The sequence below is a fragment of the Musca vetustissima genome, unplaced genomic scaffold (assembly GCF_032173495.1).
Source record: "Musca vetustissima isolate MV318-11 ecotype Yass unplaced genomic scaffold, APGP_CSIRO_Mvet_v1 utg10190, whole genome shotgun sequence".
NCBI classification, from domain to species: domain Eukaryota; kingdom Metazoa; phylum Arthropoda; class Insecta; order Diptera; family Muscidae; genus Musca; species Musca vetustissima.
The window spans coordinates 136,555-155,286 of NW_026875858.1; the positions used below are offsets into that span (position 1 = coordinate 136,555).

At 31.2% G+C, this 18,732-nt stretch overlaps 4 protein-coding genes across 4 annotated transcripts; all 4 read left to right on the top strand.

The window, feature by feature from the left end:
- The first annotated feature begins 82 nt into the window (after window positions 1-82).
- Window positions 83-784, top strand: LOC133338375 (zinc finger protein 724-like). Its single transcript, XM_061546549.1, has 2 exons — window positions 83-469; window positions 542-784. The coding sequence occupies exons 1-2, from the start codon at window positions 83-85 to the stop codon at window positions 782-784; spliced, it is 630 nt and encodes a 209-aa protein (XP_061402533.1).
- Window positions 785-2,399: 1,615 nt separating this feature from the next.
- Window positions 2,400-4,280, top strand: LOC133338376 (zinc finger protein OZF-like). The gene is made up of 4 exons (XM_061546550.1): window positions 2,400-2,759; window positions 2,834-3,126; window positions 3,574-3,952; window positions 4,014-4,280. The coding sequence occupies exons 1-4, from the start codon at window positions 2,400-2,402 to the stop codon at window positions 4,278-4,280; spliced, it is 1,299 nt and encodes a 432-aa protein (XP_061402534.1).
- Window positions 4,281-4,651: 371 nt separating this feature from the next.
- Window positions 4,652-10,608, top strand: LOC133338378 (zinc finger protein 43-like). Its single transcript, XM_061546551.1, has 5 exons — window positions 4,652-4,659; window positions 4,766-5,147; window positions 5,223-5,335; window positions 6,385-6,766; window positions 10,408-10,608. Exons 1-5 carry the CDS (start codon window positions 4,652-4,654, stop codon window positions 10,606-10,608), a joined length of 1,086 nt encoding a protein of 361 aa, XP_061402535.1.
- Window positions 10,609-10,709: 101 nt separating this feature from the next.
- LOC133338379 (zinc finger protein 737-like) lies at window positions 10,710-16,688 on the top strand. Its single transcript, XM_061546552.1, has 5 exons — window positions 10,710-10,720; window positions 10,899-11,271; window positions 11,334-11,500; window positions 12,488-12,869; window positions 16,401-16,688. The coding sequence occupies exons 1-5, from the start codon at window positions 10,710-10,712 to the stop codon at window positions 16,686-16,688; spliced, it is 1,221 nt and encodes a 406-aa protein (XP_061402536.1).
- Window positions 16,689-18,732: the final 2,044 nt, after the last annotated feature.

Here is an 18,732-nt window from a genome sequence, read left to right on the forward strand (position 1 = left end):
TTCTATACCTTCCATTTTTTTACTTAAGCATATTCTGAAATTCGTTCGTTCTATTTGTTGGTATTTTCACAAATTCACACACATGTACAATTTCAGATATGCCTGTGAAGCGTATTTGGCTAGGCATCTTAAATATCATTATCCCGATAAAGAATTTATATGTGAAATATGTGGTGCGGTCAAACCGACATTAGATACCCTGAAGAAGCATGAGAAAAAGGTACACGCCCCCAAGGTGGCGGCACAGTGTAAATATTGTCAAAAATGGTATGCGACCAGGGCCCATATGCTAAGGCATGTCCTCAATATGCACACAACCGCTGATAATGAACATCGTTGTGAAATTTGTGGTTTTGTATCGACAACTCGAACGGCATTGAGGCAGCATAAACGCTTTAAACACAATCCCGAAAAGAAACACAAATGTACGATGTGTGAGAAGGCATTTAAGACGCCGACTCTTTTGAAAGTAAGTCGAAAGGAAGTTTTAAAAGAAATTTTCATAATTGTTTAAACGATTTTTTCCAATGACATCTTTCAGGAGCATTTGGCCACACACACCGGCATCGATTTATATAGCTGTGCCTATTGTGAGGCCTCGTTCAAATCGAAATCGAATCGTTATACCCATTATAGGCGTCACCATCCGGCTGAATATAATCCCACTATTGTAAGACGTGATTTACCAAAAGCCATATCAAGTTATCAAACCACGACTACCGATTTAAATACGCCTCAGCAAATTGTTTCATGCCAGTCGTTGAATCAAGAAGGAAATGTTTGAAAATATGTTTCCAAAGTATATAATAATATAGTATTATGATTATTTTTTAATTTAATAGTAATAAAAAATTAGTTATTTTATTTTAAATAAAATATAAATTAAGAAGTTTTTTTAAAAAACAACTTATGTACCATTCAGAAAATTTTATTTAAAATACATCTTATTTTGTTTATGAAAATATAACTTCTATTCCCCAAACCTTACAATTGTTTTGGACGATCATATGATATTTGATTACTAAGTAATTTTTGATTATTTGTACAATTTGTCAACTCAGAATGTAAAATATATAATAATGAATATATAAAAAAATGTATTATCTTAAGGTTTAAAATTAAATAACTATTTTACAAACAAAAAAATATATATTTGAGTTTTCGACTGTACGACGCAGCTGTACAACTGATCAGCTGTTAAACTAATCAGCTGTTTAACAGAACATCTGTTCAGCTAATCAGCTTTTAAACTAATCAGCTGTTCTTACATAAGAGAGCAAACTCAGGAAAAGTTATTAATATAATCTGAGAATAGCTCTGTCTGTTAACTCGATATTTGGTAACAATTGTTACCAAATGTTACTAAATGTTGTCTGTTTACACAAAAATCCAGTAAAAGACAGTCAGTGAGAGGGCAAGTTTGACAGTTGAACAACAACAAAGTTGCTGGAGTTTACAGAAAGAATTTTATTCAGTAAGATTTTGCAACTCAGCCATTTTCTGATCAGCTGTTTTCTGACCAAACACAAAAATTATTTAAAACATTTTTTTTTAATTTGCAAAGTTCAATTTGCAGTTAATTACAGAAAAATGGAAGAAAATTCGTAAGTAATGCAAAGTTTCATTAAATTAGAAACTAATTCCTTACATATTTTTATGCAAGTTCCAGATAGAGGGCAATGTATTGATGCAGGGAACTTAAATGTTCCCGGGGAACATACCAGATCAATTTTTCTTTTATCATTCATTTTATTTTTAATATTAAATGTAATACAAATAATTGTGTTCGTCCTTTGTTTGTTGTTTATTTTGGCGCAAACAAATGTTTTCTTGAATCAGCAGTTTATTTGCTAAATCTTATTAATGTTGTCTGTTTACTTTTTCAGTATTATCGCAAAAGAGAGTAAGAAAGGCTTACTCTCTGAACTAGAACTTAATGAATAAATGTTACTGGAAAAGTAACCAGACACACCTATTTTTAAAGTATTTTGAAAAGATAATCAGGGTAATAATCTTGAATTTTAAAAGTATATTTTTTAAAAGATAATCAAGCCAATAATAGTAGATTCTTAATATATAAGACCGTGAAAGATTTTATGGCGAGGATTTTTAAGGAATATTTTTGAAAATCACTCAATAAGAATGAATTTTTAAATAAAATTGTTGTGGCAAAATTAGTAGATTTTAATTAAAATTTTCGAAGGGACCATCATCAGGCCAGTAAAAGTGGATTTTAACGAAAAATTTTCCATTCTTTAAATGATATTCCTCATTTTTACAAAAAGCATCCAACATTGTGATTTCTAAAAAAAACAATCCTTTAATTCTTACCAAAATGCAACAACAACCAAATCCGCTTCAACTCTCTTATTCATTGCCATTGCAGATTTTCATGTAAAATGTCTCTAACGAATCATATTAAAATTCACATACCCTCAAAGGGTATTATCTGTGATATCTGCGGAACGGTAACGGCATCCATCAATTCGCTGCAGCATCACAAGAAAAAAGTTCACGAACCGAAAATTCCACGACAATGTGAACATTGTGGCAAATGGTATTCCAGCCGTTGGTCAATGCAACGTCATGTCGTCAATATGCATGTACATGCCGATGAAGATCATACCTGTGAAATATGTGGTTTTGTATCCTCAACGCGTGAGGCCAAAAAGAAACACATACAATATCGCCATAATCCGGAAAAGCGACATAAATGTGCCATGTGCGGAAAAGCCTTTAAAACGCCAACTCTATTGAAAGTAAGTGAGAGTATTTCAGATTTTGAGAATTATCATTTAATAATGTATTGATATCTATCTGGCTTCTCTTGCAGGAGCACATGGCAACACATACCGGTATTGATTTGTATCAGTGTTTATTTTGTGCGGCAACATTTAAATCACAATCGAATCGTTCGACCCATTATAAACGACATCACCCTACAGAATATATACCGAATATGACAAGACGTACCCGACCAACGGCTATTGTTAAAGATAATAATCCTGGCAGTTATATACAAAATTTTGATTTAAATCAAATATCCTCCGTGAATGAGAGCAAAAATACAAATTTAATGGAACATTTTGAAGGGAATCCATCGGAAATCACTCATACAGAAATTATGTAGAAATGAATGAGGTTATAATGAAATCTATGCAAATTTTTTTGCCACTAGTCTTGCAATTTTATGTAATTACTTTAGTTTTAGATATTGTTTGTTTAATAAAAAAACAATTAATTTTAAAGTTGGCTCTTTAAATTTTAAATATTAATAGGCTATTCTTAAAAAGTATGTCTTTGAAAAATTATGTTAAAAACCCAATGGCGGTCCTTTAAAATATAACTTGAGGCTTATGGCTCTGATAATCTTTAAAAATCCAAGTCTATTGGCCTGATGGTCTTTAAAAAATTATTCTTTAAAAATTCACGCCTATTGTCCTGATGGCCTAATGATCTTTTAAAAAAATATTCTTTAAAAAATATTTCTTCTTAGGAGAATTTTTAGATTTTTTTATTATTTTTTTTGTTTAGTTTTGGTATTCTTTATTTCAATATGCATTACATTTTCAGATATGCAACGAAAATTCTATTGCACAGCCATATACGCTATCACAGCCCCTCGAATTTGGTTGTCTGTGATATTTGTGGCAAAACTATGCGTAGCCGTGATACACTGAAAAAACATAAAAATTCAGTGCACAATAAAAAACCAAAAGTTCCCGAACAATGTAGCTATTGTGGCAAATGGTATTCGACACGATCAACATTACAATTACATGTTCTCAATATGCATATACATACGGATAAAGAACATCGTTGTGAGATATGTGGATTTGTGTCGACGACACGTGAGGCCAAAAAGAAACATATTCGTTTTAAGCATAGAGCGGAAAAGCGCCACAAATGCGGTCTGTGTGATAAGGCTTTTAAGGTTCCAACACTGTTGAGAGTAAGTAGAGATTTTTTTATTTTCTATTCGACTATTAATTTCATGTCCGTCAATTTTCCAGGAACATATGGCGACTCATACTGGTGTGGATTTGTATAAATGTGATTATTGCACTGCCACTTTTAAATCCAAATCAAATCGTATAAATCATTGTAAACGTCATCATCCCTTGGAGTATAACAGTTCGGCGAAATCACAACGTCGCTCAGGACCACACGAAAAACTTAACTCAAACCTTAAACTACTTGAAGAAAATCTCCATGATGATGAGGAGGATTTGGAGGGTGTTATTGTTTATGAATTGGAAGAAAACGACAATGTTGAATAAAAAAACAACAAATGTGTTTTAAAAATGAAATTTATTAAAATGAATTAGCATGTAAAAGAAACTTATTTTGATTATTTTAAGACTTCCAAATGAAATTCTGTAATTATAGATAAATGTGATGCCATTTGAAAAAATAAAATGAATAATTTAATATGAAATGTGGGTTGATATCATTAATTAATAGTTATATTAAATTATGCGTCAATTTTATGGATTTAAAAAAATTAGTGGCTTATTGCATAAAAGAACTTATAAGAACATCCTCCAATTTAAGAATTGGCTTATTGTATATAAATCAAAACTTTATTTAGTAGAGAACGTATTCTCTTACTCAATCTCTTTGTAAACTTGACAAGAATTAAAGACAATTTATGGCCAGGTATATCCCTCTAAATATTCTGTGTATAACTTGACTATTTGTGTTTCTTTTTTTTTGTTTCTTTCTGTTCATTATTTTGTATTTCACACTTCGTTACAATTTTTAGATATCCTAGTAAAAAACGTTTGGCCCGTCATATGAATTATCATAATCCGGCCAAAGAAGTCATCTGTGATATTTGTGGCAAAATATTGCGTACGCTCGGCACCTTACACAAACATAAACAAGTTGTACACGAAAAGAAAGTGAAAAAAGATCCCGAACAGTGTACATATTGTGGCAAATGGTATGCGACACATTCGACTCTACAATTTCATGTCCTCAATATGCACATACATACGGATAAGGAACATCGTTGTGAGATATGCGGTTTTGTATCAACGACACGTGAGGCCAAAAAGAAACATATTCGTTTCAAGCATACGGCGGAAAAACGTCACAAATGCGGTCTGTGTGATAAGGCATTTAAGGTTCCCACCCTGTTGAGGGTAAGTGAAGAACAACTCTTCATTGAATTTTGTTGCAATTTTAATTGTTGTTTTTTATTCGTTTTTTTTTTTTAGGAACATATGGCCACCCATACTGGTGTGGATTTATATAAATGTAATTATTGTACGGCTACGTTTAAATCGAAATCGAATCGTTCAAATCATTGTAAACGTAATCATCCTTTGGAGTATAATAGTTCGCTGAAACGACGCTCGGTACCTCAACCCATAAATATTGAAAAACCTAACCATAATAATGCTGATGATGATGATTATGAAATTGTAGAGATTTTTAAAATTGAAACAATTGATGTTTAAATTTATTTCAAAACTATGTTTGTATAGTAATGCTGTTAAATTCCACTCTGACTCACTCTCTAAAAATATAGTAATAATATTTGATTGGATATTTTATTAATGAAATATTTTTTTGAAAATAAAAATTGAATTATATTGTGAATTGGAATGTTGAAAATAAAAGTAGTAAGGAAAGTAGTAAAGTCGGACTGGGCCGACTATATGATATCCTTCACCACTTTGGGTATATTCTACATAGTTTCCTAACAGACGTCTCCTTTTCAAAAGAACATTTTCAAAATGAAATTGAACGAAAGATATATAAAAACTTTGGTGCACCATTTACCTTAAATCGTAGGAAAATATATATGGGATATATATCTAAATCTGAACCGATTTTCACGAAACTTATCACACATCATAGACTCAATTCAATACGCTATACCAAATTTCTTGCATATCGAAAGATATTTAGGGACTTTGGCACACCATTTACTTTAAATCGGACGAAAATTTATATGGGAGCCAAATTTCGTGCATATCGAAAGATATATGGGGCTTTGGTGCACCTATTTGATGATCATAGTCGGAAGTTTTCAACCAGAATAACGTAATTTTTCAAACAGAGTATCATAAAAGTTTTGGGACGATTATAGGTATTCTGAATGCCCACTACTCCTTGCTGGAGAATAAAACAAGTTTGGCCAGGTTGTAACGATGTTTTTTTAGTTTATGATTATGAACGTCGACTTTCGGAAGGATAGAAAACACTTTTATATTTCGAAATATTCAATACATCCCTTTATTTACGTTTAAAAAAAAAAAAAAAAAAAAATATATTGAATAAATATAAACCAATAATAAAAATAAAAGAAATGAGCTGTTTTTGTATATCTGGGTGCCAATCTCACACCTTTCAAAAAATTCCTTACACTTACAGATATCCGAGTAAGAAACGCTTGACCCGACATTTGGAATATCACAATCCCGCCAAAGAGGTTATCTGTGATATTTGTGGCAAAGTATTGCGTACGCGCAACACACTACAAAAACATAAAGCCGTTGTACACACAAAGAAAGTGAAAAAAGAACCCGAACAATGCAGCTATTGTGGCAAATGGTATTCGACACGATCGACTCTACAATTTCATGTTCTCAATATGCATATACATACGGATAGAGAACATCGTTGTGAAATATGTGGTTTTGTATCGACGACACGTGAGGCTAAAAAGAAACATATTCGTTTCAAGCATAGAGCGCAAAAGCGACACAAATGCGGTCTGTGTGATAAGGCTTTTAAGGTGCCCACTTTGTTGAAGGTAAGGTGTGGAACTGTAATTGATTTTTTTTTTTTTTGATTTTAATTATTTACTTTTTTTTTCAGGAACATATGGCCACTCACACTGGTGTGGATTTATATAAATGTGACTATTGTACGGCCACATTTAAATCGAAATCGAATCGTATAAATCATTGCAAACGTCATCATCCTTTGGAATACAATGGTTCGGCAAGCCAATGGCGCTTGGCGGCTCCCCAGCCCATAAACATTGAACTAATTGAAGATAACAATGATAATAATGATGATGAAATTAATGTTATTTATTTATATGAAGAGCTTGATGAATGATTTTTATTAATAAAATGTATATTGTTGGAAATAAAAAAAGGAATTGAATTGAAACTATTAAAATAAATAGAAGAAATATGTTTTTATTAATGCCAAAAGGCTTATTTGAGATAAATGTGATATATTATTTTAAAATATTCCCACTATTTGTTATTAATATTATTTTACTTTTCAACTTAAGACACTATATATATATATATATATGAAATAATGGAATTAAAAAAAAACAAACCTTGTAAATCTAAATGAATCGCAGAACACTCACTATTTACTAAGTACAACCAGCTTTTAAACTAAAACACATCTCTATACAATTCTATTTGGAAGTTGTGCAAAATTGTAGACGAAAAAAATGTAGCAACTTTTTTTCTTAAGATTCGTACATAAGATATCTTCAAATCGTGACAAGTTTAACTTTAAAATGGTGTACTCTCGGCCTTCTTGTAGTTTCTTCATATTAATTCTACGTATACTACCCACCCACTCGATGTGGCGTAATTCTGATTTACATCTATATACATTTTTCCAAATTCCTTGCACTTACAGATATCCAAGTAAAAAACGTTTGGCCCGGCATTTGGAATATCACAATCCCTCCTATGAGATTATGTGTGATATATGTGGCAAAGTGTTGCGTACCCGTGACTCTTATCGTAAACACAAAAGAGCTGTACACGCACCAAAACCCCAAAAAATTCCCGAACAATGTAGCCATTGTGGCAAATGGTATTCGACCCACAGTTCATTGCTAACGCATGTCCTCAATATGCATACTCATGCCGGCGAAGAACATCGTTGTGAGATATGTGGTTTTGTGTCGACAACACGTGATGCAAAAAGGAGACACATTCGTTTCAAACATAATGCCGAAAAGCGTCACAAATGTGGCCTGTGTGATAAGGCTTTCAAAGTTCCTATTCTATTGAGGGTAAGTCGTAGAATTGCATTTGTAAATTGAGTAGATTACATTAATCCCGCCGCAAATTGTAAATTTTCAGGAACACATGGCTACCCATACTGGTGTGGATTTATATAAATGTGACTATTGTAGTGCTTCGTTTAAATCAAAATCGAATCGTATAAATCATTGGAAACGCATTCATCCTATGGAATATAATAGAAGTTCAACAAAAGCTCGATCACCCACACCCCAAAGTGTTCAGATTGAATTACTTGAGGAGGATACCAATGAGGATTGTGATGATGAAATTTCTGTTATTTATGAATATGAATTAATCAATGAATAATTTTTATTTTAAATGAAATAATTACACTGCAATTAATTAAATTTTAACAATGTTACCAAATATGTGAATTTCGAACTTTTCAGGGACACTTCTTATATGAGGGGTTGTTTTTATATTATGGATTTAAGTCCTAATTTTTCTAAAGAATACATTATTAAAAGAATTTAATGAAATAATTAAATTGAAATGAATTAAATTTTAAAAATGTTACCAAATACGGAAATTGGAAAATGTGTGATTATGAATGTAATAATGATAAAGTATTGTTTCGAACTTTTCAGGGACACTTCTTATATGAAAGGTTGTTTTTTCTATTATGGATTTAAGAACTGATTTTTCTAAATAATATGTTTTTTAAAGAATTGTTGCAACTATATAAGCTTGTATTTTTTTTAATACGTAAGACGAATTATAGCTTTCACATTGGATTTAATCAGTGGCAATGTGAACTACAAATTAATACATTTTATAAAATATTTGATCGAAGACAGTGACCAGTGTATTTTTATAAATAAATCTGCCTTATTCTGGGCATTCGCCAGGGAGAGATGTCGCTTGTGAAAAATTTTTCGCTTTCACAATCTTGACTTATTCTAAACGAATAGGGAGAAGCAAAAAATGCGAGATGCGGATTCGATTTTTCGGATTTTCGAAAATGGTGGTTGAAAAAAGATTTTGGTGTTGCCATATTGTAATTTTAGTTGTAATATGTGTTGCCCCATTGTTTTATTTATTAATTTTTAATTTTTTTACTTTTTATTGTTATTTAAACTTTATAACGAACTTGATTCAGAATAAGGGAAAACAAGAATGCGAAGAAATTCGCTGCCAGTTTTTAAAGGGAAGAACGAGGAAAAATTCACGTTGAATTGATGTCCACAATAAGGCTGCATATATTGAAACTAATTTACTTTTTTAAAACATAAATTAAAAAAAGCATACATGTCATCTGTTTTATCAAATATTTCAAGTTTCAATGCTAAGGTAAGTTAATTTGAAATAATAGTGTGATCTTACTTTTTTAAATATTTCATTTGGATTTTTCAGGTTATTCACACAAGATATTGAAACGTATAAATCATCAACGTCACCATAATTACATATAACATCTCCACTAAAAGTTATTACAAATGTTCGATCGTTTCCACGACAGAGGGGTCTACGATCCGAAACGACCCGAGTTTTACTCGGCCAACGTCTGTCACCTCAGACCATTGTGTAAAAGCAATAGGGCTGTTACAACAACAACAAATGTTACATATAATGAATATTAAAACAAAATATTTTTAACTTAAAAAATAAATATTACAAAAAAATATAAATTTGTATTAATTCTTTTACTATATACATTTGTAAATATTGAATTTCTATGTACATTGAAATCATAGCTTGTCCTCAAGTATCAGTTTTACAAAAAAAAAAAAAAATAGTTTTTTTTAATTATTAAAAATATTTAAATAAAAAAGCAATATTAATACAAATATTTAGGCCAACTAAATCTCCAAAAGTTATCTCAAAACTACACTTAAAATTCCAATTTTTGTTTGTCTTTTGTTCATCGTTAATTGGTCAGGTCAGCTTGGAATATTGTTTACGTTGAAAAAATCGTTGTATTATTTTTTTCTTTTATTTTCTTTCAGATTCCCATGTGAAATGTATTTGACGCGTCATTTGGAACGTCACTATCCGACCAAACAAGTCATTTGCGAATCCTGTGGCAAGGTGATACATTCACTCGATGCTCTAAAACATCATATGCGACGGGTGCACGACAAAGTATCCGAACAATGTACCTATTGTGGTCAATGGTATTCTAGTCGGGCGACAATGCGTCGCCATTTACTAAATATGCATGTACATGCCGATGAGGAACATCGTTGTGAAATTTGTGGTTTTGTATCATCGTCGAAAACGGCCAAGAAACGACACATAGAATTCAAACACAATCCGGAGAAGAAACACAAGTGTACCATGTGTGATAAGGCCTTTAAGACGCCGACTCTGTTGAAGGTGAGTTGTGTGAGTCTCTTGAAATTTTAAATTGTGGATTTTTATGATTTTTTTGTTTTCATTTATTTTCTAGGAACACACAGCAACTCATACCGGTGTGGATCTATATAATTGTGCCTATTGTGATGCTTCATTCAAATCGAAATCTAATCGTTCCACCCACTACAAACGTCATCATCCCGCAGAATATATGGCCAATATGAGAAGACGTCCCTGTCCCAGTAGCATTAATAATTATATACAAAATCCAGCGGTTAATACCGAAATGCAATAGGGGTTTTTTGTAGCATGAGAATTTAATTATTCTATTTAATAAAGTCTTTTCTTCAATGACTTGCAAAAACGGGAGTTTTAATTTTCCACAGGGGAGAAATAATGTTATTTGTGTTGGTGTTCAGAAAACCATATTAATGATCCCAAACTTTAGGTTGTGTTATGAAAAAATAAGCAAAAGACTTTCACAAAAACCTCCTCCAACTCTCATAACTGCGTGTAGGTACAAATACAAATACTTGTGTTAATTTAATCATATTTTTTCTCTCTCTATTCTATAACATCTTGCAGATTCCCCTGTGAAATGTATTTAATACGTCATGTCAAACATCACAATCCACCCAAGGAGTTTGTGTGTGATACCTGTGGCAAGGTATCGCACACCTTGCATGCCTTACTTATACACCAGCAAAGGGTACATGCACCCAAAGTTCCCGAACAGTGTACCTATTGTGGTAAATGGTATTCGACACGATGGACTCTGAAAAGTCATGTCCTCAATATGCATGTTCGTGCCGATCAGGAACATCGTTGTGAAATATGTGGTTTTGTGTCTAGTTCACGTACGGCCAAAAGGCGACACAAACAATTCAAACACAATCCGGAGAAACGTCATAAGTGCACCATGTGTGAGAAGGCTTTTAAGACACCAACTCTATTGAAGGTGAGAGTATGAAAGAATAACTTTTAGATTTAATTTTAATTTGAAATAAAATCTCCTTTTAGGAACACACCGCTATACACACGGGCATTGATTTATATAATTGTGCCTATTGTGATGCCTCATTCAAATCAAAATCGAATCGTTCTACCCATTATCGTCGTCGTCATCCAGTCGAATATAATGCCAATATGATAAGAAGAGCTCGCCCCACAGCCATACCAAATACTGAGTCCATATAGAAAAAAATATGTTTTAATTTTTGGAATTATTGTTTCAATAATTTTTTTATTATAAGAAAATAAATTTAAATATCTAATAAATATATTTAAATTTATATGTTATTATACAAAACAACATACATTTTTTCCAATGCGATTTTTGTCATTATCAAAAAATGTTCTTTTATTTGTAATCTGTTGTAGTTTTTGCGCCAAATTGCATCAAAACAGCTGTTTCACATGCCCTTGTATGTTGCTATATTTTCCAACTGTTATATATTTTTCCAATAATAACAAGTTTCCCAGGGGATTCTTGATATTTCAGATTTACATTGTTATAAAGTTTAAATAACAATAAAAACACTTTTACAGCTGTGTTTGTCGCAAAAAAGAAATCTGTTCGTATTGCTAATAATCCTTTTAATAAATATATACAGTATAGTATAGTTTTAACAGATCTTTGAAAACATATTCTATAAACAATCAACGCCTTTAACTCTGATAGTCTTTTATAAAATATTATTTAAATATTCTTGAAGAAGTATTATTTTGAGAATCGGCACTTATTGTTGTTCTGATAGTATTTGAAATAATATTCTCTGCTTTTCTCTTTTCATTCAGAATAAGGCGAGATTGTGAAAGAGAAAGCAAATAGTTTAAATATTTATATAAACCCTCTATCAGGTCTTCAATCCATGGAGTTGTAGAATATAAAACTTAAAAATCTAGGTTAATTTTATAATTTTTATGAATTGTGGGAAAGAATTATATAGCAGAGAGGATTTCTGTGGTATAAATGATTGAAAAGAATTTGCTTTAATTCGATTAGTACCTCCAACAAATATATTGTCTAAACTACTTCAACTTTCGTGATAATAGTTACAGTTTGTAAAAGAAAATATATTTTAAGGCACTCTGTCAATAAAGAAGTATGTAAATATATATTTTGAAATATAAAATATAGAATTTACATTACTTCCATTGTATTTATTTTATAGATTTCCTTGTGATCGATATATGAAAAGTCATCTGCAGAAACGACATAAACAGCAAAAGCCACAACCACACCGTTGTGATGAATGCGGCGAAGCCAAAAGTACAGCCAATGCCCTACAACGACATATACGTGAACATCATATGCCACGAGATCCGGTCCAGTGTAGCTATTGTGGTAACTTATATGCGACACGGGCCACCCTACAACGTCATATGTTAAATATGCACGTACTCATCGATACGGAACATCGTTGTGAAATTTGTGGTTTTGTTTCGTCGACGCGTGAGGCTAAACGAAAACATATTCAATTTCGTCATAATCCCGTTAAGAAACATAAATGTCAAATGTGTGAGAAGGCCTTTAAGACACCGACTTTATTGAAGGTATTATTTTGAGTTATTTCTAATAACCAATTTTGTAATATAATCATAATTGCTCGTTTTAGGAACATGTTGCAACTCACACGGGCATTGCCTTGTATAAATGTTCCTATTGTGATTTTACATTTAAATCCAAATCGAATCGTGCCACCCATTGTAGACGTCATCATCCTGTGGAATATAAACACAATATGTTAAGACGACCAAAACCAGATGGTGTTCCAACAGATACTGGCAACATTATTCGGGATAGCATTCCTGCTATCGATTTTTGTCTAAATAACATTTCAGAGTGAATTTTTTCGCATTCTCACTTTTGTCTTTTGTCTAAACGAAGGTTAAAAGTGAGAAAATTGGCTATATAGGAAAATGTATTATACTAAGTAAAATGAATGTGATGGCAATTAATAAGAATTTTTTCCGCCAATAAATGAAAAGGATGCTGACTATAAAAATTTAAGCATTAAATATTCAGCCTTATTCTGGATGTCAATTCCACGTGAATTTACTCGATCACAGTGATTTTTTCGCATTCTCGCTTTTGGTTTATTCTGTAAATATGCTTTAGAGAAAATAAGTTATTCTGGATTACAGGGAATTGGGAGAATGAGATGACATTTTGTGCGAAAATTTTTGCAAATAATTTTTTTTTCAATTTCAATTTCTTTATTTTTCATGAATGGGAACCTAGCCACAAGGCCATGATCGGTTCCAAAAACCACTATACATCTACTACTCCAAAAAAGGGAGCTGACTACAAAAACATAAGTAATAAATATTTTTAGGAAAAATATCTACACAATACTTATTCTATGACAATTTAGAATATTATAAATGATTGTATACACATTTTTAACTCGAAAACAACAAATAAAATGCCATTGGAAATCCTATTGTTAACCATGCATGCTCCAGCAAATATTGCTACGGAATGTAAAAAAATTAAGTAGCATATCATAAAATAATTTCCCACTTTAAGAATTTGAAGAGATAAAATATGGAAATTAAATAAATCTATTCATTCAGAATAAGGCGAGAATGTGAAAGCGAAAAATTTCGTACATGGGAGAAATCTCCCTAGTAAATATACAGAATAAGTCTGATTATTTTAGAAGATAAAATCTTCCTAATAGTTCTACTATCATTATTTTAAAAATATTATTAATGGTTTTTATTCGACATTTTAACTTAAAAAAATTAAAAAGAAGAAGTAAAAAATTATATTATAAAATAAAAAAAAATTACTAGTGAAACGTTTCCCTACTGAATAAATACTAATACATTTTCGATGAAAAGAGAAATATGCAGTTTTAATGTATATATATACAATATAATTTTTTAAATAAGCTTGTAATAAATAATAAATATAAATAAATATATATAAATGTAATAAATATACCTTAAAAATACACACTTATGATTTTAACAGATCTTTGACAACATTTTTTTAAATCAACGCTTATAACTCTGATTGTCTTTATAAAATATTATTTAGATATTCTTGAAGAAGTATTATATTAGAATCGACACTTATTGTTGTTCTGACACTATCCATTGAAAATATTCTTTAAAATCCTAATTATTGCTCTAATAATTCTTATAAAAATATTCTTTAAAAATTTATAATTATTGTCCTGATAATTCTTATAAAATATTCTTTAAAAATCCATACTTTTTGCCTAAAATTCTTATAAAATATTCTTTAAAAACTCACGATTCTTTTAGTCCTTAGAAAAAAATATTCTTTAAAACTTCACGATTCTTTTAGTCCTTAGAAAAAATATTATTTAAAAATCCAGGCTTGAGATAGACTTTGAATAAAATATTCTTTAAAAATTCACGCTTGTGACAATATTCTTTAGAAATGCACGCTTGTGATATTTTTTGAAAATAATATTCTTCAAAAATCCACGCTTGTGATAATATTCTTTAGAAATGCACGCTTGTGATATTTTATGAAAATAATATTCTTTAAAAATCCACGCTTAAAGATCCTAAAAAAGTAAAAATATCCTTAAAAATCCACTCTATGTTTTTTAAATCCAATCTGGCAATGGTAGTTTCTTAAAATTTCACGATTCTATTGAATGTGAAGATAATGGTTGGTCTTATTGACAAATCGAAATTTGTAAAAAGGATGTTTATTGAAAAAATCCAGATTTACGTTACCTCAATCCACATAACATCAATCACAGCTAGATGTTTACATTTAAATATTTTTTTATAAATAACTAATTTCCCTTATTAACATATTTCAGATTTTCCTGTGAAGCCCATTTAAATCGACACCTAAAATATCATAATCCCACCAAGACATTAATCTGTGATATCTGTGGCAAAGCTGAGACAACAATAACCACACTGCGTAAGCATAAAGAAAATGTTCATGAACCCAAGGTGCCGGAACAATGTAAATATTGTGGTCAATGGTATTCAAGCCGGAGAACAGCACTGCGGCATATACGCAACATGCATGTCCACGCCAATGAGGAACATCGCTGTGAAATATGTGGTTTTGTATCATCATCGAAACCGGCCAAAAAACGGCATATTGAATTTAAGCATAATCCCGAGAAGAAACACAAGTGCACAATGTGTGAGAAGGCATTCAAGACGCCCACTCTATTGAAGGTTAGTGGAAAATGCTTTATTTTTGGGATTTTTTAAAATAATTAATGGATAATTTTTTTTTCTAGGAACATATGGCTACCCATACCGGTATAGATTTGTATAAATGTGACTATTGCGATGCAACTTTTAAATCGAAATCGAATCGCTCGACCCATTATAGGCGTCATCATCCTGTGGAATATAATGCCAATATGATAAGACGTTCCCGGCCAACGGCAATTCACAATTATATCAATAACTAGTCATAAAAAAATGATTGTTAGTAAATTGTTTTGAAATAAACGATATTTTTGAAATATATCCATTTTCCTTAGTGATTTATTTATGTTAGAGAAATTATTTCCACTTTTAACTGAAAAAAATATAAAATAAGGAGATTTTGAATATTAAATATGAAACTAATTTGGAAATTAATGTGAAGATATATGTCTTAAAAAATGTAATTAACTATCGTATCTCTCTTTTATAGATTCTCCTGTGAAGCCTATTTGTTACGGCACATGGAATATCACAATCCGAATAAGGAATTTATATGCGATATTTGTGGTAAGGCTCTGCCCACCCATGATACCCTAAAGAAACACAACAATAAAGTGCATACACCAAAAATACCCGAACAATGCCAGTATTGTGGTAAATGGTATTCTAGTCGTTGGACAGCACAGCGTCATATGTTAAATATGCATGTTCGAGCCGATGAAGATCACACCTGTGAAATATGCGGATTTGTTTCGTCCACGCGAGAAGCGAGAAAAAAACATATGGAATTTAAACATAATCCCGAAAAGAAACACAAATGTACAATGTGCGATAAGGCATTTAAGACACCCACTTTACTGAAGGTAATTATCCGCATCAGTAGAATTATTGTTATTAATTGCAAAAACATTTTGATGATTGCAGGAACATACGGCAACCCATACCGGTATTGATTTATATAAATGTGCCTATTGTGATGCCACATTTAAATCGAAATCAAATCGTTCCACCCACTATCGTCGTCATCATCCGGTCGAATATAGTATTAATATGATACGTCGTCCTCGTCCCAGTGGTATTAATAACTATGAGAATATAAACCAAAATATAAATAGCAACAACACTACTAATAATAACTGCACCGATAATAGCAACACAAATAATACCACCAACAACAACAATAATACTAACACAACTAGTACTAATGTTTAACTAGCATAATTACATAGAGACTTATTGTAATTCTATAATAAAAATTATTCGCTTTTTCCAACAAAATACATTCTAAAATAGATATAATTATAATTTTATATATATATATTTTTTTTAAATTACTAAATAATTTATAGATATACAAAACAAATTTAAATTCTTTTGCTAATATTTTTCTAATAATTTTTCTTTTACTAAAATATTTAAAAGGTATTCAGAGTTTGAAACTGACAAAATGGTTTCTGTGTTACATTTTAAATTTAATTGATCTAATTGATTCCTATTTTATAATTCCAATAACTTCATCCATGTGGTACTTTTTCATGATTCATTCATTAATGCGACTTGTACATGATCAGGATTGCAAGATTTCTTATATTCCATTGAAAATGAATACTTCTTTATTTGCTATATCAATAACACTGTACACATGTTATTCAAAACAGTTGTAATTCGAAAACTCAATTTGCAATTTATATGTAAATGGTAATTTAAAATTTGATGGTGATTTAAAAATTGACGTACTGTCGAAATCGCTTATAACAACGGTCTAGGGACCGGCAAATATGGTCGTTATAAATTATGTCAATAGTTTCTCGGGACTTTGTTTACAATCGTTAGTTGTTTCCAATTTATTTGGGAAAAATGCAAACTTTAATATATGTAAAAATGTAAATGTGTTCGTAAAAATTTATTTTCTTTTCTAACTAACCAATAGTGAAATTCGATGCAGCATAATTTTGTCTTTGGCGAAATACTCCTATGCTGCAGCCTTATTAAAGATTTTGGCATACATTTACTGGTGGCCAAAACTAAATCAACTGAATAAATGACCTGTAATTTTTTATACCCTTCATCACACTGTGGTACAGGGTATTATGTCTTTGTTCATATGCTTATAACAGGCAAAAGGAAACGAGATAGACACATGGTTTTTTTTGAGAATATGCATAGAATCACTTTCTGAGTCAATTTATGCATGTCCGTCCGTTGATGTTAAATTGTAAACAAGGTACAGGTCGCATTTATCATCCGATTTGGATGAAATTTGGCACAGCTCATTTATTTTTAGATTTAGCTCCCATATATATTTTCGTCCGATTTAATGTAAATGGTGCGCCAAAGTCCCTAAATATCTTTCGATTTACACGAAATTTAGCACAGCGTATTAAATTAAGTTTGGAATGATGTGTGCTAAGTTTCGTGAAAATCGGTTCAGACTTAGATATAGCTTCCATATATATATATATATTAGTCCGATTTGAAATAAATATAAATGGTCGTCCGATTTGATAGAAATAGTGCCCAAAGTTCTTATATGTCTTTCGTTCAATTTCTTGTAAATTTTCTTTCGAAAAGGCGACCTCTGTTAGGAGACTATGAAGAATATACCCAAAGTGGTGAATGGTATCATATAGTCGGCCCAGTCCGACTTTACTACTATCCTTACTGGTTTCTTATAAATATGCAAATTTTGTTAGTATGCGACAGCATAACCATTATTTTTTATTACGTCACCACACCTACGAGGCATTCAATCTAAAATGCTCAATTTGGTCCATGGGTAAACTATTCCATGCATCCTGAACCTTTGGAAAGGAGGTTAGGTCTATTTGTTGTAAAACTCTATGGATTTTGCTATCTATGATACTCCAAAGATTTTTCTATAGGGTAAAGATCTGTTGATTGTGTTGGCCATTATAAAACACTGATTTTTGACTCCCAAAAAGAATCCTTGATAAGTTTTGGTGCTTATTGTCAAGCTGAAACACCCAAAACAGCGGTATATTTTCTTCTTCCAAAACATTTGTATAGACAATCCGATCCATTACTTTATAAATTTAGTAAATATATCGAACTCCATGCTTCCCAGTGGCCTCGCAATACTGTGGCATGAGCCTTTCATTTTTGGCCTTTTCCACGGTATTTTTTCCGCTCTGTTATTGAGATTATATCCAGCGATAACCGTCCCACAAATTCCGTTGAACTCTTAAATGTGCATTTTTACTGCTATGAAAATTTGTGGATCAGTACGAAGTGATGT